General features: G+C 43.2%; 2 protein-coding genes across 3 annotated transcripts in view; one reads left to right on the top strand and one right to left on the bottom strand.

Annotated features, from left to right (window-relative positions):
- Positions 1 to 5,995: 5,995 nt before the first annotated feature.
- The window catches only part of LOC148541888 (protein kinase C theta type-like), a 28,451-nt gene continuing 11,795 nt past the window's right edge, over positions 5,996 to 22,651 (top strand). The window contains exons 1-5 of the mRNA XM_088475228.1: positions 5,996 to 6,336; positions 14,517 to 14,673; positions 19,575 to 19,666; positions 20,425 to 20,487; positions 21,735 to 21,873. Of these exons, the coding sequence (XP_088331354.1) occupies positions 5,996 to 6,336; positions 14,517 to 14,673; positions 19,575 to 19,666; positions 20,425 to 20,487; positions 21,735 to 21,873 (792 nt within the window). The remainder of the gene's footprint in view (positions 6,337 to 14,516; positions 14,674 to 19,574; positions 19,667 to 20,424; positions 20,488 to 21,734; positions 21,874 to 22,651) is intronic.
- Positions 11,994 to 22,651, bottom strand: part of LOC148541887 (uncharacterized) — a 33,068-nt gene continuing 22,410 nt past the window's right edge. Inside the window, exons 2-3 of one of the 2 annotated variants that reach the window (XM_088475215.1) lie at positions 20,030 to 20,209; positions 11,994 to 14,286 (exon numbers count right to left, since the gene is read on the bottom strand). In XM_088475215.1, coding sequence (XP_088331341.1) covers positions 14,178 to 14,286; positions 20,030 to 20,209 — 289 coding nt within the window. In that variant the 3' untranslated portion in view covers positions 11,994 to 14,177. The remainder of the gene's footprint in view (positions 14,287 to 20,029; positions 20,210 to 22,651) is intronic. The other variant, XR_015878829.1, reaches the window with a different exon arrangement.

The raw sequence follows: 22,651 nt of genomic DNA, 5'->3' as shown, positions 1-22,651 counted from the left end.
TCATCCTTGTTATCTTCATTCTGGTCAGAAGTGTGATTATCTCCCTCATCATGTTGCACTTTCAAAGTAGCATCCTAAATAATCATCCTTATCTTTCCAAATGTTTGAGATATTGTGGCGGAAGGCTGCTGTATACTTACAGCATTAGAATCTGATATGTCAGACTCTTACATAGCACTCGTGGACACATTGAGACTCTCCTCACAATTCTGTGAACGTCCAATTTCTTCTTCAGCCAGTTCTTTCCAGGCACTAATGTGGCTGTTTTGGAGGGGACGCATAGACTTGTGAGAAAAGGGATGCAGTCAATAACCTGACAGTTGGGATGCTGGCGCTGAGACACCTGTCAGAATCCCGGCACCAGCATCCCAATAGCCGGCATCCTGACGGTAAGTACTGGGATTATGGGGAGGGATAGGGTTAGGCACTAGGGGGGGTTAGACACTAAGGGGGAAGGTTAGGTTTCGGGTGTGGGGAGGAGTAGCTTAGGTTTAGGCACTAGGAGGGAGGTTAGGTTTCAGGTGCGGGGAGGGGTAGGTTAGATTTAGGCACTAGGGGGGAGGTTAGGTTTAGACACCAGGTAGGGAGGGAGAGGGTTAGGATTCTGTTAGGCACTCAATTTTGCACTAGGCATTCTAGCAGTAGCAGCGGGTGTGATACAAAAGGTTGACAATTATTTGGTTGACACCAGTAAGTCAACATGGCAAAAGGTAGACAGTATAGAGGGTCGACAGGTATATAAGGTTGACAGGTTCAAAAGGTCAACATGGAAAGGTCAACACAAATGATCGAGACATGTTTTTTTCTAACCACAATCTTTACCCTGATCCTAACCCTCCCCTTGGTTCCTAAACCTAACCATCCAGTAAGTGCCTTAATGTAACCATCCCTTAAGCAACCTAACTCTAACCCCCAGGTAAACCTAAAAAAACAAAAAAAATATCCAATGGGAATGGTTAGGTTTAGGCACCAAGGGGAGGGTTAGATTATGGGGTAGGGGAAGATTAGGGTTAGAAAAGCAAAACAAGAAAAGTCAAACAGTTCTGTTACTTTTCGTACCTGTCGACTTTCTGTACTGTCTACCTTTTGTCATGTAGACCTTCCATGGCGACCTTCTGGTGTCATCCAAATCATTGTCGACCTTTTGTATGGAACCTGAAATCACCACATTCATCAATTGCGCATTAATACTTAATCAAGAGTTGATAGTTTCTTTGATATTGTTTTGATAGTTTCTTTGATATTGTTATACATTGTTTGGAACTGGAGAGTATACAGTATGTCTGGATAGGGCAATGAGGCTCAGCACCAGGGGTCAGAAGAGCATGTGCTGAGCCTCTCCAATAAGGGATCATGCTCAGTCACATGTAATTAAGGCTGGGCCAATAGAAACGCTGCAGCCAGAATAAGAGCCACTGCATCAGTATAGCTACAGGCATCCTCACAATAGATTTGGGCAATCAGTGGTCCTGTATTCATCTTTTAGACTAATATGGAATTCCATGTCTGCATTTAATGCGCCAGAAGATCAATGGTCGCTCGGACATGCGCAGTCAGCATGCCTTGCATGAGCAGTAATGCAGCCGAGTGATCAATTTACTTCTTACACAACGCGTATAATGTAAAAAAGGTGTGTGCGCTAGTTCCAATACAAAATAACCCAAGACTGTATAATAATTATAAAAATCTATTACACATATATTTGCTAAACATGTATAAGAGAACTGCAGTTAAAACTAAAAACATACATACATTATGCATTAATACACAGTATAAATGTGCCTCCAAACATTACGACCTGTGGCAAAATAACTAACACAATATTGCTATTATAGAACTGAAACACAATGGCTCTCATTCAGAGCCGCTCGCAAAAAGTGAGTGCTCTCTCTGAATGAGGGCAGCCGCTTTTTATTTTAAAGCCAGCCTCCTGGCCGCTCGCTAAGCTGTGGGTGACCACCCACAGCTTTTGCGAGCGGCCAGGCGATGGTCGCAACCATCGGGCTGGCGACGAGACCCTTGTGGTAGGGTCTCGTCTGCCGCAAGCCCCAGTGAGCTTCTGGCTGTGATAGAGCCAGAAGCTCACAGCTGACATCACTGGTTATGTCAGTAGGGCCGCCCACAAATGGCAGGTGTTCCTTCAGGAACACCTCCGTTTGTCCAGCCACCCCCCCACTCAGACTACAAAACGGGGTGAGCTGTCAATCAACATCGACAGGCGCTCCGTATGTAGCGAGCCCCAGAGCGAGTGAATTTCTCACTCGCTATGGGGCTTGCGTATGCGCATTGTGCATGCCGCACGTGTGCAATACACAACCATTGACACACTTGTGAGCGCATAGCGCTTGCGAGCTGGTCTGAATGAGGCCCAAAGTATCTATGAGACGGTACGACTGTACTTAGATACTTCATGTTATCAAGTTTCATCTTTTTATTGAAAATTTGAATATATACTTACCCATCCTGTGAGACATTTTTATACTATCACCAATCCCAACGATTACTCTGGACATTCCCCTTGTCCATCTCACTCACCCATCCAGCTTCAATCCATATGCTGGTAAATCTGATTGGATCTACTCGCTTTGTCGGGGCATTTGCCCATCATTCCCAAACCCATGAATTCTTGGACCTAACCCATAATCTTTGGGATCCCCCCATTCATGATTTTGTATGTTAAATGTTTCATGTTTTCATACGTCTTCACGTGTTTTTTATTATCACGTTTTTTATTATGATGAATAAATGTCATATTTGTTTCATTTAAAACTGAATAACTCTCATATGTTCCCATATGGTTTAGAACTGATTAGCGCCTACAGTAGGTAAGACCCATTTTTTTTTTTACATTAACCACTGACCTGAACGCCGGCCGGTAGTGCCCCCAGCAACGCCGGTCTGATGGCGCCCAAGGCACGTACCCCACATGACCCCCCTTAGTTACGCTACTGGGAGGAAGGTAGTACAAGCGCACCTGAAATAAGTTATTCTGTGCCTTGTATATTTCACTGTCAGTCTGTGATAGTGGGCAGGTGGGAGGAAGGTAGTACAAGCCATTGACATGCAGTGAGATAAGTGGCTAGGGAGGCACTGGCTAGTATCAGAGCTAGAATTACAGCTATTCTTACTATTTCCTATTTCCCTGCTCTCTAAGGACCTGAGTTAGGCCCAGTGGCAGCCATGTGTGCATCTTTTGCCGCAGTCCCAACTTTATGCTAATGACACTACAAAGCCCCTCCCTGGTGAGCATCCATATGTACAGGGACTGAGACGCCCACTTTGAATATCTTTAGCTGTGGCAATCATGCTTGGTACTTCTATAGATGCCGTTATTGGTCGCACCATTGAAACTTGCACCTACCCTATGTTAGGTGTAGCTTCTCTATCTGAGTATGGCCCCCAATGTGACCGACTAAGCGTCTGTGTACAGAACTCTCAGCAACATGCCCACAATGTTTCTATAACACTCCCATAAGATGCAGCATCTCCGTGTGTCTGATTAGCCACCTCCCTCACTGTCCTGGAGCGCCCAGTATATAGGTATAGATTGTGCCTGTAAATGTGATGGCCAGGTGGATGCGGGAATAGCTGGATCTGGTACATGAGCCTGCTTATTCTAATCTGACACTGTTACTTCTCTCCGGTCTTCTCGCAGCGTCAGCGGTTCTTCCTCCCGGGTGCAGACTCAGGCCTCTGGATTCCACGCTGTATCAGGAATTGGAGGTGGCCGGGTATAGTAAGTTCAAGGGTTGTGCAGTCAATGGCGCTGGTCAGCTTCCTCCAACGTGTATTTGTACTTTTCAATGCTGCGGGTTACTGCAATAAGTGGTGCACTTGTCCAAATGTATCAATTTAAACAAACTTCTTTTTTCTGGTGGTTAAAAACTTTATTCAGTATTACTAAAACTTACAGTGTCTATAGTATCAGTATATATATTATATATATATATATATATATATTATACACACAATCTTAGGAACAAGGCATGTATATAAATAATGGAACAATTTTATTCCATCTAAAAATATATTATATATCTATCTAATGCACATATAAAAAAAATTGCACATGAATTATTCTTATAATCAATTTCTATATTCAAAAAAGACAGTACAATACACATTTTAGTATTCCACCGGGGGAATTAATGATAAAGAGTTCCATAAAAATTAATTATCCAGAAGAAAGATTTACAGTATAACAGGGAGAATCCTTTATGTATCAACGTTCCATAATCAGTGATAAATGGATTTCAACATATAAATTTCCTCTTTAGTGTGGTAAGAAAGGTGCTCCTGGGACAAACAATATGATATCCACAGTCCACAATCTAATGGAGCCGCAATGATGTGAACATAAATAGGAACTGTCCCAGAGTATAGAGGGCTCAGCCGTTAGTTAGTAAATGGCATTCACTAACAGGCTGGCCGCAAATCGGCACACACTGTTACCTGGCTCTCCGGAGCTAATGGCAGTGTTCAGCTGAGGTCTCCAGCCATCTGTTGTTTATGGGCTTTATCAGAGTGATGTCAGCACTGCCGTAGTATGCAGGTATTGAGTAGTAAAATCTTTAGCGTGTCCGTAGAAATAAAGCCGGGGTCCTTTAGATCAGTCCACACAATAGAAGTAATGAAGTCCTATACCTCTGACATGTTTCGCTTCCATTATGGGAGCTTTATCAAAGAGTGTTCTTTTTTGAGTATATATATTATGCAGTAATACATTATATTACACTGGTTAGCTGCTGTAAGGCATTTACAACGGAATCGGTATGTAATGCCGGCTATTGGGATGTCTCCTGTCAAAAATACCGACAGCGGCATCCCGATGGTTAGTATCCTGACATGGCTCGGGGAAGTATACTTACCCTCCCCCCTTCTCCCCCTAACCCTCCCTTCTTGTAGCCTAACCCTCCCCACCCCACACCCTAACCCTCCCTGTTAGTGCCTAAACCTAAGTCTCCCCACTTCGTGCCTAAACCTAACCCTCCCCCTTAGTGCCTAGCACTTACCCCCACCACTGGTGCCTAACCCTAACCCTCCCCCCTAGGGGTGCCTAATCCTAACAACCCCTAAAAAACCTAACACTAATCCCGCTATGCTACCTAAACTTAACCCTCCTCCCACGGCTAACACTAAGGGTGTCCCGAATTTACCTCGTTCAAGCTGCCGTCCTTCTGTGTTCCGGCATCGGGATTAAGATAGGCATTGAGAATTTCGATGCCTATTTTAAGTCCCTTATCGGCTTCCCCTGTCAGTATTGAGACCGTTGGCATCGCGGCCTCTGGTCTCATAACTACATCCCATTTACAACTATCTTAGTTATATACATTTAAAAAATAAAAAAGAGTGTAACATGTATTTATTAGCAGTTATTTATATAGTGCACACATATTATACAGTACTTTACAGAGAATATTTGGCCATTCACATCAGCCCCTACCCCAGTGGAGCTTACAATCTATATTCCCTACCATATATACACATACTGTATATACAATATGGGTATTATTTTTGTTAGAAACCAGTATGCTTTTGGATTATGGGTGGAAACTGGAGTACCCAGAGCAAACCTATGCACAGGGAAAACATACAAACTCCAAACTAACAGGACCTTGATTGGAAGCAAACCCATGACCACAGTGCTATCAGGCAGCAAATTTAAACAATGTGCCACCATATATAATCATACACATTTTGACTCCTCTCTCAAATACTTATGGAAGCCAGTACATTATCCTATCAATCTTATAGTCTAAGGTATGTGTCATTTTGAGTATTTAATGTTTGAGTTGTCTTTAAGACCATGATGTTACATTACAAGTCAGTTGTCTATGACATCATAATTGTCTATGACATGACAGCCTGGAATTTTCAGAGCGAATCTCAGTCTTTGAAAAGGTTTTGATAGAGTGAGTATTTTTTTTTATCAATACCTCATAGACTTTATTCTACATGTAGCTGAGCTATATTTTACCTCCATAATAATATCATCATGGAGTGTTCCATGTCTGTATCATCAGACTGGATAAAAATGCAAAAAAAAATAAAACGTCTGTGCCCCAAATCCATCCGGGTGCACCTGACGAGAATTGATGGAATCCATCCACAAATGGATGTTGATTATAGGAATGCCAAACGGCACAGAGTGATTGAGGAAGAGGGTGAAGAAGAAAGAGGGAGGAAGAAAGCTAGAGGAGGTAGCCGGGAAGTTGGGAACAATAAGAAGAGAGCTGTGAATGAACTGGAGTCAGCAGAGAGGAAGCCATTTAATCTTAAAAAGATTAAAGTTCATGCCACCCTTGGAAGAGGAAGTTTTGGCAAAGTAGGTGATGTGTATAACATAATAGATTCTTACCCGCTAATCTTATCAAGGGGGAGATGTATGAAACCTCAGCGAGAGATAAAGTGGAGAGAGATAAAGTACCAACCAACCATCTCCTAACTGTCATTTTTCAACAACAACCTGTATAAATGTCAGTTAGAAGCTGATTGGCTGGCCCAACATCTCTCCCCACTTTATCACTCTCAATGGTTTGATACGTCTCCCCCAAAATGAGAAAATAGGATAAAATAGTAAATGTCCTTACCCCCCCAAATCATGTTGTGATCGTCTAAACCCATTTCAGGCTAGTCCACATCTATTTTCTATTAACCACTTAAATGACAATTTTTTTTGTTTTTTTTTCAAAACGGCACAGAAATTGTTGTTGTTTATTTAAATGTAATGAAGATTACAAAGTATTTTAAAAAATATATTTAAATATTTATTTTAAAATATATATCTAGGGAGTGTTTTGTACCCCCACCCAACCCTCGTGTCCATAGGCCCCTTTGAAATTTCACTTCCCACCCACCATTACAATATTACCCAAGTGTAAAAAAAAAAATCACCTGCAAAATAAACCCCCACCCCACTAGTGGTAATAGGTCTGCTGGCAGAGCCCCCACTCTTACCTCCAGGGACAATGGGTCCGAAGCTTAGCATCCCTCCTCTCCATGTGTCACTATATATAGTCATACATTTTATATATATTTATACGTGCCCACAGACAAAAAAAATATTTTACCTTTGATCATAATTCCCCCCTCCCCCCTAGTGCCAACAGATGTCCCCCCATGCCCCCCCTCCCCTGTGACTAGCACCGCCTCCTCACCTCCTTGATACAGAGTGCAGTGGAGCGTGGTGCAGGGGGATCTAATCATCATACTGTTCGCACAGCATTCTGGGGCACAATTCTGGCAGTGATGTCAGTGGTCACCGACCGCCGCATCACTGTAGGGGGGCCGGAGCAGAAGGATGAGCTCCGTTCTGCCCAAGTGCAGTAGTCGGGGGACACAGCAGCTTGTGTGGTGGCATGTAATGTGACCTGGCCAGAGGAAGCACGTCTGGCTCCAGTCGCATTACATACAGTATGACCACACCAGCTAAGTGGTTAAAGTCACATCTCACAACTGGTGAATTATTGTAAATATGTACATTGTAGTTTACACAACTATATAAAAAGTCACATCATTGTGTGATTATATAATCTGAGATGAATATCTGATTTAATCATATTAGTGGGTAAGATGTAGGGATGTGCGCCGGACCATTTTTGCCGGATTTGGATTTGGTTCTAATTCGTCGTCCGGCTTTGGATTTGCCAAACTGCGGTGACTGGCTTTGGATTTGGATTTGGATTTTTTTTACAAAAATTGACAAAAAAAGCTAAAATCACATAAATTGGTCTTTTTTTTCTTCCTAGAGTATTATTAACCTCAATAACATTAATTTCCAGTCAATTTAGACCATATCACAGCTTATAATATTGTTTTCAACATTATTGGCCAAAGGTTGCAATGAGCTGACTGGTTACTAAGCGACAAAGCAGCGGCACAATGACACAGACACCACAGTATAAAGCACATCTATGACACATTGCCACACAGCAGTGGCAGAAATGAAAAGTAGTGCACCCACCCAGTGGGTACGGCCAGCAGAGTCACAGTACTTGTTTACATAGTGGGCTACGGCCCAAAGAGTCACAGTGCACAATCTTATTCACATTACACCGCACATAGGGCCTGATTCACATTACACCATAAAGTAGTGTCTCTTATTTATGTTACGACACACAGTAGTGCCCCTTTTACACAATGCCCACAGTAGTGCCCCTTTTACACAATGCCCACAGTAGCGGTATCCCTTACACAATGCCCCCAGCAGTGGTGCCCCCTATGCAGTCCCCTTAGTAGTAGGGTCCCCTATACAGTGCCCCCAGTAGTATGCCCCCCAGTAGTATGCCCCCCATTAGCATGCCACCCAGTAGTATGCCCCCCATTAGCAGGCCCCCCCAGTAGTATGCCCCCCATTAGCATGCCACCCAGTAGTATGCCCCCCATTAGCAGGCCCCCCCAGTAGTATGCCCCCCATTAGCAGCCCCCCCATTAGCAGCCCCCCCAGTAGTATGGCCCCCCCAGTAGTAGGCTGCCCCAGTAGCAGGCCCCCCTCAGTAGTAGGCTGCCCCAGTAGCAGGCCCCCCTCAGTAGTAGGCTGCCCCAGTAGTAGCCCCCCTGTAGTATGGCCCCCCCTGTTGTATGGCCCCCCCAGTAGTAGTATGCCCCCCAGTAGTATGCCCCCACAGTAGTATGGCCCCCCCAGTAGCAGGCCCCTCAGTAGTGGACCCCCCCCAGTAGTATAGCCCCCCCCCCAGTAGCAGGCCCCTCAGTAGTATGGACGCCCAGTAGCAGGCCCCCCCAGTTGTATAGCCCCCCCAGTAGCAGACCCCCCCAGTAGTATAGCCCCCCAGTAGCAGGCCCCCCCAGTAGCAGACCCCCCCAGTAGCGCCCCCGGCCCTTGCACAATTTTCACAAGTTAAAAAAAACAAAAACTTACCTGATTCCTGATTCCCCGCTCCCGCGCCGTCCGCTCTGCTGAGCCTGTCACACACTGCGGAGGGAGCCGGAAGACGGAGCTCATGTGTGAGCTCCAGCCGGCTCCCTCCGTGCAGCAGCCAATGAGAGTCTGTGTGACTCTCATTGGCTGCTGTAACAAACACACAACTGCCGCTGGCGGCTGTGTGTTTGTATCTGTGTAGGGCAGAGCGCTATCACAGCGCTCTGCCCTACACAATAGGAGACCTGATGTCGGATTCTCTAGTGAGAATCCGACATCAGGCGGCCGCCGTTCGGCCCCGAACGGGGATCCGAGTCAGGCGGTGAACACCCGAACAGGGTTCGGGTGGACTCGGATCCCCAATGTTCGGAGGGGTCCGGATTCCACAGAATCCGAACCGCTCATCTCTAGTAAGATGTAATGAATAGTGGAGCTTTATCTTCTTTATGTATTGAATGGTGGAGCTTTATCTGCTTTATAAGCACTATGTAATGTAATGGAGATGGCTTATACATTGTATATTTACTTATAGTTACATCATCTCTGAGATTATACAACTACACTATTATGTATAAAATGTCCCACTAAATGTTTGTTATACATAAAACCTGACTATTAACGTACAGCCATGCTGTCAGTAACATCACGTGCCTGTAACACAGCAGGACTTTCCTTATATGTAACACATTATCTGGTCATACACATGGTCTTTTATTCCAGACATCGTCATTGTTACATGAGCATTGCCACATGGGCAATCAGATGTGCCCTTTATCCTATAGGCCACTCAAGAGACATCACTACCTATGTATGTAACACATATGATTATATAACAAAGGGGCATCTTCATATTATACCTATAGGCAATACCAATTTCTATACAAACATCTAATACTGTAAAAGCATTAGCACATTTCTACAAATGTGACATTTATCACTAAAATGGTATTATCATTAATGTTTTTATTATGCAGCCTACTAGTTAGGATAAAACTTATATTGGAGATAAGTGTAAGTTATTATATTGTCATTTGTCTCGTCCATTAAAACATTAAAAAAAACCTTATTGTCACAATGTAACATTATTTTATTGCCATAGCAGTTACTATATCTATCTTGAAAAATAACCACAATGATAAAGATTATTTCTCTGGAGTCCACACTTCCTGCTATACATGTGTGTGACAAAGTGGCTTTATTTAAATTACAGTATATCTCCCAGCCCTCCACCCTTCATTAGAGAATATTAATTTTGAAAGGATAGGAGCAATAGCCCATTATATTTAAACAAGTGTTAGGGGCCAATGTATCATTTCTGCATAAAGTTTTTGAAAAAAATCCCTCTATTATCATTGCCTAAATGTTTTTTATCAGTGTAATGTATCATAATGATGGAGAGTAAAAATGCAAAGCAGAAAACACTGTAATACAAATCAGATTAGAGATGTGATGGTTTTAATTTTATGTGATGGCAAATTTTTAGACCAACATCCTGGAATATGTCACATTGCGCATGTGCCGGAAAGAAGCAGAGCGTGCGCAGTCATCCAACCAGGGACAACGTTCAACATTGCTCTTGAAAACTGATTAAAATTAAGCAATTAAGCAGCCCCCAAAGAAGCCTATGGGGGCTGCTTATGTAATTATAGCTAAGAGCAGTAAACAAATTTGGAGACATTTGAAAAATACCCATACAAAGTTACAGGGGGCTAACCCAAATATTATTTTTGAAACCAGGTATGCCTAAGGGAAACCACATATGCCTAAGGGAAACCACGTATGCCTAAGGGAAAGCACGTATGCCTAAGGGAAAGCACGTATGCCTAAGGGAAAGCACGTATGCCTGAGGGAAAGCACGTATGCCTGAGGGAAAGCACGTATGCCTGAGGGAAAGCACGTATGCCTGAGGGAAAGCACGTATGCCTGAGGGAAACCACGTATGCCTGTAGGGAAACCACATACGCCTAAGGGAAACCACATACGCCTAAGGGAAACCACATACGCCTAAGGGAAACCACGTACGCCTAAGGGAAACCACGTACGCCTAAGGGAAACCAGGTACGCCTAAGGGAAACCAGGTACGCCTAAGGGAAACCAGGTACGCCTAAGGGAAACCAGGTACGCCTAAGGGAAACCATGTACACCTAAGGGAAACCATGTACACCTAAGGGAAACCATGTACACCTAAGGGAAACCATGTACACCTAAGGGAAACCATGTACGCCTAAGGGAAACCACGTATGTCTATGGGAAACCATGTACGCCTAAGGGAAACCAGGTACGCCTATGGGAAACCATGTACGCCTAAGGGAAACCATGTACACCTAAGGGAAACCAGGTATGCCTAAGGGAAACCATGTACGCCTAAGGGAAACCATGTATGCCTAAGGGAAACCATGTATGCCTAAGGGAAACCATGTATGCCTAAGGGAAACCATGTATATCTAAGTGAAACCATGTATGCCTAAGGCAAACCATGTATGCCTAAGGGAAACCATGTATATCTAAGGGAAACCATGTATGCCTAAGGGAAACCATGTATGCCTAAGGGAAACCATATATGTCTAAGGGAAACCATGTATGCCTAAGGGAAACCATGTATGTAAAAGGGAAACCATGTATACCTAAGGGAAACCATATATGCATAAAGGAAACCATGTATGCCTAAGGGAAACCATGTATGCCTAAGGGAAAGTGTCACAGCGCCACATCTACACATACAATTGTGGTCTGACACTATCCCTCTCATTACTTTTATACTAAAATACTTTTCCTGTATTTACACCATCTGAGGGTGCCGATAAATATAGGACTTTTTTTGCTATATTTTTCTAGTTTTTTACTTAATACATATGAAGATATCGCATTTTAAAAATTTTCTCTTACATGCAGAAGAATTTGCAATATTGACTATGAACATATTTACCTCAATACAATTATACGCTAAACTGCTTTCTTACATATGACCGATACTAGATTTTCAATCTTATATGCGAAAGTCGATGATAAGATTGCATTAATAGAACAGGTTTTGCAGTATATATATATATATATATATATATATATATATATATGTAAAGTAGATGGTGCGGCACTCTTGGCATTAAAAATGGACAATGCTCCTCTGGATTATGTTATTAATGTTTCAGTGTTTAATAACTGTCGTCGGGATAAAGTATACACAAAAATACAACATATCTTTATAGCTGATCCACCCCATGTGCCTGCCGTTCTCCGGGACCAGGTCCGCTCATCCGCCCGATGGCTCCTAAAGATGACATCATAACTTTCAAGACGTGATGCCAGCACTTCCTAATGTGTCACCATCATCATAGTAACTTCAAAAGATGAAAACAAAGCATACAATAAAGCAGCAAACTTACACAAAGTACTTAATCTATGATAAATGTATCAAATAAATCATGATTGCGACATACTCTCATTTAAGCCTCTCGGCTGAATAACGTCCAGACGTGCAATCCATCGGGCCTCACTTTGTAATATTTTAATACTTCGATCACCGCCTCTAGTCTATAAGGATACGTGGTCAATCATGTGGTATCTAAAATTAAAGAGAGTGTGTCTCATTTCGCAAAAGTGTCGAGCGACCGGTTGGTCGCTAGAACCCACATTCAGGGCATTACGGATGGTGGATCAATGTGCTGCCATCCGTTCCTTAAATTTCCTTTCCGTTTTGCCAATTTATGAGAGCCCACATGGGCAAAGAAGTAAGAATTGACAGGTAACAAATGAGCATCTCACACATCCCAGTTTTTTATTAGGAAAACAGTAGTTGATTCTATTACTGGGGGTTTAATCTTTGACATATCGGTTTTCACCAAATAGTCTCATAAATTTTGGCCTCTGGAATAACAAGGCATCAAACTGTTCCCAGAAAGGCATAGCGATTCATCAGATTAAATGAGAAGCCAATGTTTTTGTAGAGATCTTATTGATGGAATTTTAAGCTATATTGTATCTGATTACCCAGGGGAACTTTGATCTAGTACCCTCATTTCGTTTTTTTATAAAATAATGAGATGCCAAGTGAAGCCGAAAGTTCACGTAAAGTTAATCTTCTGTTTTACTGAAAGTTCACGTAAAGTTAATCTTCTGTTTTGCAACATCTCCAGAGCTTTGGCAATGTTGACATCTGTAAACGTGGTGGACTGTCTCCCAGAACGTGCTTTGTCAGGCACTTGTGTATTACTCTCTTTGAAGTGCTTCCACCACCGAAATACTGCAGCACGGCTAATTGTTTCTCCACAATATGCTTACTGTAACATTTCATGAGTTTTATTTGCACTTTTTCCAAATTTAAAACAAAATTCAATCACACATCTCTGATGTAATCTCACAGACATGTCTGTTGAAATATGTACAACAGACTGTGGGTTTATTCATATGCATGTACTTATCTTGGAGGGACAGCAGATGGCGATATATTCATATACATGTGTATTTGTTTGTCTGCTATATACTCCTGTACTTGCTTGTTCCTCTCTCACACATGTGTGTGTTCTAGTGAAGGAGAAATGAAGGTGAGCCATGGAGCTCATGTTGTATTAAGAAGCTGTTACTGAAAGCTGATGTTTGTCATCTTTATATTGATCCTACTACCCAGAAATATAAAAAGAAGTTATATCTTTCAAGCAGTGGCATATCTATAATGGGTGCAGTGTGTGCGGGCCCTGCACCGCACACCCTGCACCCTTATTAGTTTAAACTTACCTGTCTGTGGTCTTACATCTGGTGTCAGTGCTGCTCAGAACACCGGAAAATGGGCGTACATATGCATGTACTTATTTTGGAGGGACAGCAGATGGCGATATATTCATGTACAGTATATGTGTGTGTGTGTGTCTGTGTAATGGGTTATTAATATGCTGGGATTTTAACACAGTTAGAGAAAGCAGATTATACACACATAGGATGCACCATTTATAGCACTACAACCATATGAGTGTGCATGACATGGAGTACCACTATATTTCTGCTCTATATACAGAGTGTGTTGCTCAGGTAATGGTTGGAATGACCCTCTGCCATGAGATATGCTATCACCCCATCATTGATGAGTTACAGTTCTTCTAGTTTCCTGGTCTCAGAGTCAGACCCCATAGAAGTGGAACTAGTGATGTTATATAGACCCAGATTGAAAGTCATTTTACAACATATAATGTTTCTGAGCTGCCAGCTTTCTGTGATGACTATAGGTAGACACCAGGAAGGCACCATACATGTTCTGTCCTTGTTCTCTGGCATTCATGTGGTTTTGGCAAATCCAAGGATGAAACAGTCAGAGGAATGTGTAGGCACTGGCAATTATGGGGTTGAGCAGATTTAACCCATTGGATGGAGTCTCACTAGTCCTGGCTTGCCATATTACTGCTGCCTGCAGTGGGCACCTGATGGAACACAATGAACATGGATGAATACCTGAGGTCAGGTGGAGCAGTGCTCACTTATGTGTTACTATCTCTGGAGTGACTGGGAGCAATAGAGACTGATAATGATCCTAATGATCCCATTATAGCATCATACAATTACTATGGAGATTAACAGCTCTGTAACTATTACTGAATATCTGATCACTGAACATCACTAAACTTATCAGTTTTGTCACTGTCTTTCTCAGGTTGTCCTCGCATCTGTCCCCAGCATCCACAAATTGGCTGCAATTAAAATTATTTAAAAAAAAGAACACCGGCAGCCTGATGAGGGAGAGGAACATCCTGCTGAAGGCACGGGGATGCCCCTTCCTGAGCCACGCTTATGCTGCACTTCAGTCCAAGGTACAGGAACTGCTCATTGCTCTGCCATATTCTATAGGACATTAGCCAGTAGATTGTCCCCTAGTCACACTGTGTCACCATCTTATTAGTATTTAATGTTATTATCAGTGATTACATTCCCCACTATGATACTGGAGACGCTCTATGATGTAGAGTAACATGATTCTAAATGTGTTACTGAGATTTGCACCCTTCATACCCTTGTATGGTTACAGCCCCAAATCATCTGGACCAGAAGTAAATTGTGAGCAGGAGCAGCCCAACACTTTCTATGTAACTATGGGGGGAGATGTACACTTATAGCTATAGGTCTTCCATCTTCACCTCTATAAGAAGCATGTATTCACATCCCAGCCACTGGAGTGGGGGAGAGAAAACATCCACCTCCAGCAATTTGTGCAAGATCCTCAGAGCGTCAGTCTCATGCTGATGCACTGTGTCATAGCTCCTGGCTGGCCCCAATGCACAGGCACATTATCTAGTAAACATTGCAAGACCTCTAAGAATGCACCGTAGGTTAGCCATGTATGAGCAGGTAATCCTGCCAGTATGTGAAAAAAATATAAACCCACAAAAGTGCTCTTATTGTGCTTTTTTTATAACATCTGAATGATTTTCAGTCACCGTACAATTGTAAGGTGATGGCAAAATTGTTAGGTGTTTGCAGATACTGTAGCGAAAAGTGATTTTCTCTATGTTATCCATACTTGACAAGCCTCCTGCATCTTGCAGGGGACTCCCGGATCAATGTAGAGTCTCCTGATGCCCCGGATAGTTAATTATAAGCCCTGCATTCCCCTGTCCGTGCGCAGTGCTGTCTTACCCTAGTAACAGTCACAGAGTGGCTTACATGGGAATAACCTGTATGTATGTAGAGCACCCTCTAGCTGCAGCCAGCAGCCACGATGGTGAAAGCCTGTAAGAGAGAGGTATCCGGTATTATAAGACTCTGGCAACATGACTTTTGCAGTGAGGATAGTAATTACCCTCAACTAGATATCCCTGCTCTGACATGGGATTATGGCAGATGCTGTGCTACTGGTATACAGTATCTAATTATTATATTACTTCACTGTTATGTGTATATACCTGACACTATGGGTATGGGGGGTGCATGCTGGACACTTTATGGGAATGGGGGGTATATGTTTGGCACTGTTTGAGTGTATGGGTATGGGGGTATATTCTTGGCACTGTGTGTTCGTTTGTAGGGGTGTATTCTGGGCATTGTATGGGTTTATGGTGGGGATGTATGCTGGATACTGTGTGGGTATATGGGGTGGTGTATGCTGGGCACAGTGTGGGTATATGAGGTTGAATGCTGAGCACTTTGTGAGTATGAGTGTTGTGCATATGCTGGGCACTGTATGGGTATGTTTTTTTTTGTATGCTGAGCACTGTGTGGGTATGGGGGTGTATGCTAAGCAATGTATGGGGGTATATGCTGGGCACTGTGTGAGTATGGGGTTGTAAGCAGAGCATTGTATGGGTATGGGAGTGTTTGCTAAGCACAGTATGGGTATGGAGGTTGTGAGTATGCTGGGCACTGTGTGGGCATGAGGTGGTGCATGCTGGATTTTGAATAGGTAAGAGGCATACTTGCAATGGATATGCCCATAGGTAGAGTTAGACACACCCTTTGGGCACAGCATGAAATGTCCCCTCCTACTCCCAACTACTGTATAATCTCAAATAGCACTGGTTATAATGCATTTGACAAGTACCGCCTTCTTACATCCCCACTATTTGCCTATCATCTGCCAAGTTCAAATGTCATTATACATTAGAGAATGGTTTCTTTTCTAAGAACTCTAATGTTGCTAATTCTAGCTCCTAAAGACAATTGGGGGATAGAACTAACATGGCTAGTTCTAGCTCCTATTGACAACTGGGGGATATAACTGACATGGCTAGTTCTAGCTCCTATTGACAACTGGGGGATAGACGTGACATGGCTAGTTCTAGCTGCTAATGACAACTGGGGGATAGAAGTGACATGGCTAGTTCTAGCTGCTAATGACAACTGGGGGATAGAAGTGACATGGCTAGTTCTAGCTACTAATGACAACTGGGGGATAGAAGTGACATGGCTAGTTCTAGCTGCTAATGACAACTGGAGAATAGAAGTGACATGGCTAGTTCTTGCTGCTAATGACAACTGGGGGATAGAAGTGACATGGCTAGTTCTAGCTGCTAATGACAACTGGGGGATAGAAGTGACATGGCTAGTTCTAGCTCCTAATGACAACTGGGGGATAGAAGTGACATGGCTAGTTCTAGCTCCTAATGACAACTGGGGGATAGAAGTGACATGGCTAGTTCTAGCTCCTAATGACAACTGGGGGATATAAGTGACATGGCTAGTTCTTGCTGCTAATGACAACTGGGGGATAGAAGTGACATGGCTAGTTCTTGCTGCTAATGACAACTGGGGGATAGAAGTGACATGGCTAGTTCTAGCTGCTAATGACAACTGGGGAATAGAAATGACATAGCTAGTTCTAGCTACTAATGACAACTGGGGGATAGAAGTGACATAGCTAGTTCTAGCTACTAATGACAACTGGGGGATAGAAGTGACATGGCTAGTTCTAGCTACTAATAACAACTGGGGGATAGAAGTGACATGGCTAGTTCTTGCTGCTAATGACAACTGGGGGATAGAAGTGACATGGCTAGTTCTAGCTGCTAATGACAACTGGGGGATAGAAGTGACATGGCTAGTTCTAGCTCCTAATGACAACTGGGGGATAGAAGTGACATGGCTAGTTCTAGCTGCTAATGACAACTGGAGGATAGAAGTGGCATGGCTAGTTCTAGCTGCTAATGACAACTGGGGGATAGAAGTGACATGGCTAGTTCTAGCTCCTAATGACAACTGGGGGATAGAAGTGACATGGCTAGTTCTAGCTACTAATAACAACTGGGGGATAGAAGTGACATGAATAGTTCTAGCTACTAATGACAACTGGGGGATAGAAGTGATATGGCTAGTTCTAGCTCCTAATAACAACTGGGGATAAACCTATCATGGCTAGTTCTAGCTCCTTATGAGAACTTGGGGAGATACAGACAGAGAGAGGGGGAAGGACGCCTCTCATTTGGTTCCAGGAACCTAAATCACAGCACATTGGTGTCTATTCATGGAACAGTGAAAAACACTTTATCAGTGATAACAGGGATTTACACTGCTTCCTCCTATTCACAGAAGGGGTTACCATGGAGAAATCAGCTCTGTATTGGAATCACTTCCCCATACACAAATATGGGGAGAGTTATTCATAGAAGCATGGAAAGCTCAGCTATCTGGTTCACTTTTACAAAAAAAATGTCCATCTCAGGAATGCACAATGAGCCTGCTGTAGGGGAGAGGAGCAGCGAAGGCAGCTGTCTTCCTGCTCTCTCCGCCCCCTTCTCTAATGCTGGCCAATCAGAGGTGCCTCAGAGAAAAATTGGCAGACAAAAAAAATCTGATGCCCATGTGACATGCACAGACAGCAGTGCTGGCTCCCTAATGCCCCTGCTCTGTCCCCCATGCGCTGCTGCTCTGCCCTCACCCCCGACACTCTGTCATCCGCCTCTGCCGCCACTCTGTTCTCACCCCCGCCGCCGCTCTGTCAAGTAGCTGTGTACCTGTACAAATCATGTTGTCCTCACACCATGTTATCCTTAAGGGGTGCAAAACTGCAAATACACCAGGGGGCGCTGTTGGAGGCTGATCACACCTGTTCATAACAATTTAGCACTGCAAATGGGCTGCCACTACCAAAGGAGAGGAGCAAACCTTATTATACCATTTAATAGTTAACAATTAACAAATACAATAAAAATGGATATAATACATAAAAGCATATAATTAAAAACAAAAACCACAAATTCAAAAGTATAATTATGACACCATGCAGGCATTTTGGGAAACAACACTTTTAACAATGGGGCTGATTCAGAGATGTGCGCTAACCAGATGTTAGTGCTCATCTCTCAGGGCTGCTTTTCCATATATAAATGTCTATACATACATACACACACACATAAGACAACACTCCAGATAGGTGATGCTTTAACAAATTTATTGTTCACTATTGTTTAGGTAACTCCTGTATGGTGTGCCGTCCTATGTTTGTTCCTGAATAACTTTCTCTCTCACTAGACCCTGTTGCATGTGGCTGTAAATATGCTTCCTCACTCTGGTCTATACATACATGTATATGTGCTGTATATAATTACTCCCTCTTATGGCACCAAGCACCTAAATTTAATCCACCAGGTCAGTGAAGTTCCTACATTATCTATCCTGAGGCTCCTGTGATAGAGGTTCATACACCCAGGAACTCCAAGAGATCACTTGTGCCTCAGTACTGGGGGTGTAACCCATACTGGCCTACTCTACCAGGATAGCTGGGAGCCTCCTGAAAATTGAGTGTTGCTCCCGGCACCCCGGAAGATTGGGCAAGTCCCTGCTCCCCCCCCCCCCCCCCCCGACATCCACTTAATCTCGGCACCCCCCCCTCCGATGTCTCGGTAATCTCGGCATCGTGTGGCAGGCATGGCTGAAATGACGCGATCATGCAGAAACGCCCCTGAACCGTCCCCAAATTAGCGTTATGCCCCCTGTTATGCTGATCTGGCTGCGTCCTCCCAGAGGAGGTAGTCAGATTGTCTGCAAGTATGGTGTAACCACACTCCTTTGTAATTACCAGGGCTCTCTACATAAGCTGTGTGCCACCATTATGCAGCATGGCCATAGAGGCTGTGGCCATGCTATGTTGGTACGCTGAGCCCCCCCCCTCTCAGTGCCCATTAATGCACTTGGTGGATCTTCATGTTCATCTGGGATCATAAAATTAACAATTATGCTTGTAATGAATATTTTCCTTTATCTGATATTTTTTGTGTTATAGGCCCACGCATACTTCATCATGGAGTATATTGGCGGTGGCAGTATGGAGGCTCTAATAAAACTATGTAGCTACATAGACATGGACAAAGTGCAGTAAGTAAATTACTATAGTTGAGATGAGAAAAGTCACTGAGGGTGGGTAGGAATAATATGAAGGTGACAGGACCGTCAGATGAAGGAGACACAAAACACAAGCACTGCTACAGAGTAATAGGATGGAACTTTGTTGCATGTGGAAAGACGACATACAGGGCCTTAGTCACACTTAGGAGCAAATTAGAAATAGGAGAAAATGGATTTTGCGGTAGAGGAGAAGTTTGCATTAGGCGATAGAAGTAGTCGGGCAGAGTGAGAGCGTTCCTGAGTTCCATTATTGCAAACACGACTAATGAAATAAGATGAAGGGAAGAAGAGGAGACTTGTTAGGCATCTAACTTGTTGTGCGAAAACACTTACAGCCATTTCCATTCTGCATATGAGCATTCGCACCAGCTCAGAGCTGTCAGAGGTAATGGGACACGTTGTAGCAGTCGCTGGGTTGCACCATCGTATGGTGTGTACCCCGGGGTGAGGGCACAGGGGTGAGAGCCCAAGGTGATTTGTGCTGTACATTCAGTGCGCTGTGTAAGTTCTGTCCTGAGTATGGATAACATTGGTATAATATAACATAATATAGATGAATGTGTGTAGAGCACAAAGGTATCACAGGAGTATCACAGAGAGAGGAATCTCTATTTGTTACACTGATGATGTCACTTTTCTTACACATTATATTTATACAACACACAAAACGTTTGTCTTTAGGATAGTTATATAATCATTTAATGACATCATTGTCTTGTCTTGCTCAGGTTCTATACAGCAGAACTGATTTGTGGCCTGCAGTTTCTCCATAGCAGAGGCATTGTGCATCGGTTAGTACAATAGTCTTACATGTTACATTTTAAAAGACAAAATGCAGGATTTAGTACTTACCAAGCAATAAAATATACTGCTGATACATCACTATTACCTTGCAATTTTATTTTAAAGATGGCTTTTACATTTCTGTTACTGAGGGTAATTTACTAATGTTGCATAAAAATATAAACTTGGATTAGAAACCACAGCAAGAAATCAGAAATTAGCATGTAATGTGTCTGTATTGTGTAAGTTATTTAATGATGGCACTTATCTGGGTTCAGTGCAGATTTGCACCTTTTATTACTCTCAGTAAATAACTGGGGGCGGGATGTATCAAGCATCGCAATTTTTAAGCTGGGTACACACTGACAGATATATCTGCAGACATATATGTCTATGGGCAAGTGTGTACGAGTAGTCTGTGCACATGCAGCAGCAGTCACTGGGAGGGTTTATGACCCAGGAGTTCTAATGCATGTGTGACCAGGGTGCAGGGTCAGGGTGCACATGGGCCCCTGGGTCCAGGGGGGGGGCACACCCTACACTCATATTTTTTTTTCATACTTACCTCTCCGATGTCTCACAGAGTAGCGCTGCTGAAATCACTGGGGAAATAGCTGCCGCGCCATATTTCCAGTGAACTGCGCATGCACAGTGCACTCCTGACACACTCTAGTACCCGGAGTCTACTGCTGCTGTTAGTACGCTGACAGCAGCAGGGAAGAGAGGAGGGAGCACCAGACAGTAAGTGAATACAGACCCCCTCCTCTCTTAATACGCCCCTGTGTGTCACCATTGGCCAGCGCATGTGCAAGCCACAGGGTACCCTGGGAGGGATCCGACTATAGATGGCATTGCCTATTGGGTACATGCTTCAGAAAGTTTTGCTTTCCAGAGCTAGATACATATGGAGAATGGTGTCCAACTCTTTGAAATGTCAGTTTTCGGAAGTTTGGCTGCATATCAGTGTTAGTACATCCCTGCCTCGATCTCCTCAGTTACCTAATATGTTTGGGTTCCTCTGGCTATGGACATGTAGAAGGAGACTGAACACCACACAGAAAGCCTTGGAGGGCTGCCAGCCTATGGGAAAAGTTGCATTGTTGTTTCCTACTTTTCTATTTTTATTTCCGTGTCATCATCTTCTCCAGGTCACTGCCCAGCTCTACTAGTGATCAGCGATGTCATCTACCAGATGTACCCAGTTATTGTACTGTATACCAAACTCAGACCCAGTCATCTCTTTATTTCACTGCAGGGATATTAAGCCTGAGAACATCATGCTGGACCAGGAAGGCCACATTAAAATCATTGATTTCGGCCTCGCCCAGGATGGCATGATTGGAGGCATAACAACTTCTGGCCAGACTGGCACCTACAGATACATGGCCCCAGAGGTGAGATACAGAATATGGGAGCAAGTTACAGAGGTTTTGCAAATTTATGTTACTGAAAATGTTCCTATATTTTAATGTAACCAACTGATAAACTGAATAGTAGACATACTCTAGTTTTAGGAAAGATACATCCATACATTGGTATAGATTACACGGCACAATAAACTGCATTTTACTTCTGTTACTGTAACTTACCCACTATACTGTCCTGCTGCAACTGATAGACCCTCACTCCAGCTATACCACGTTACACAGGAGCTGAAGCCGTGCAGTAATGCCAACATCTAATTGTATTTCCCCTTATGTAGAATACCTATTGTGTTATCTACAAAGTTACTGGTGTAATAGAATATGGATGCATTAAAAGTTATTATTTCTCAGGGATGAGGGAAGATTCAGTTATTGGAGAACTAGTTACAATTTTCTATTTTCCTGAACTTAATTTTTTTCATGTTACTGTATGAGAAGGATTTGTTTAGCCAATGAATGTCTGGAAGGCAGCACTAGGTCATCATCACATATTGCAACATCTAGTAAAGGAAAATGTACTTATATAAATTGTAATTCACAAGAAACTACGTATCTGTGCACTAAGCAATATCCAGGGTATAACTGATGGTACTTCAGTAGCAGCTACAGCAATGTCTGTGCAGAAGATGCTACGTAACTTGCTGGAGAGGTCATATCTTTAAGTATACATTGTGCAGATGGTGAAACACTGTCCTGTAGCTGCACTAGGCAGAAAGCCTTAGCAACTGAGGGGTCTATTCATCATCAC

This window comes from Taudactylus pleione, unplaced genomic scaffold, assembly GCF_031769625.1.
Source record: "Taudactylus pleione unplaced genomic scaffold, aTauple2 ptg000016l, whole genome shotgun sequence".
In the NCBI taxonomy this organism is placed as follows: Eukaryota; Metazoa; Chordata; class Amphibia; order Anura; family Myobatrachidae; genus Taudactylus; species Taudactylus pleione.
The sequence above is the reverse complement of the archived record's forward strand: the minus strand, read 5'-3'. Positions and strand labels throughout refer to the sequence as shown.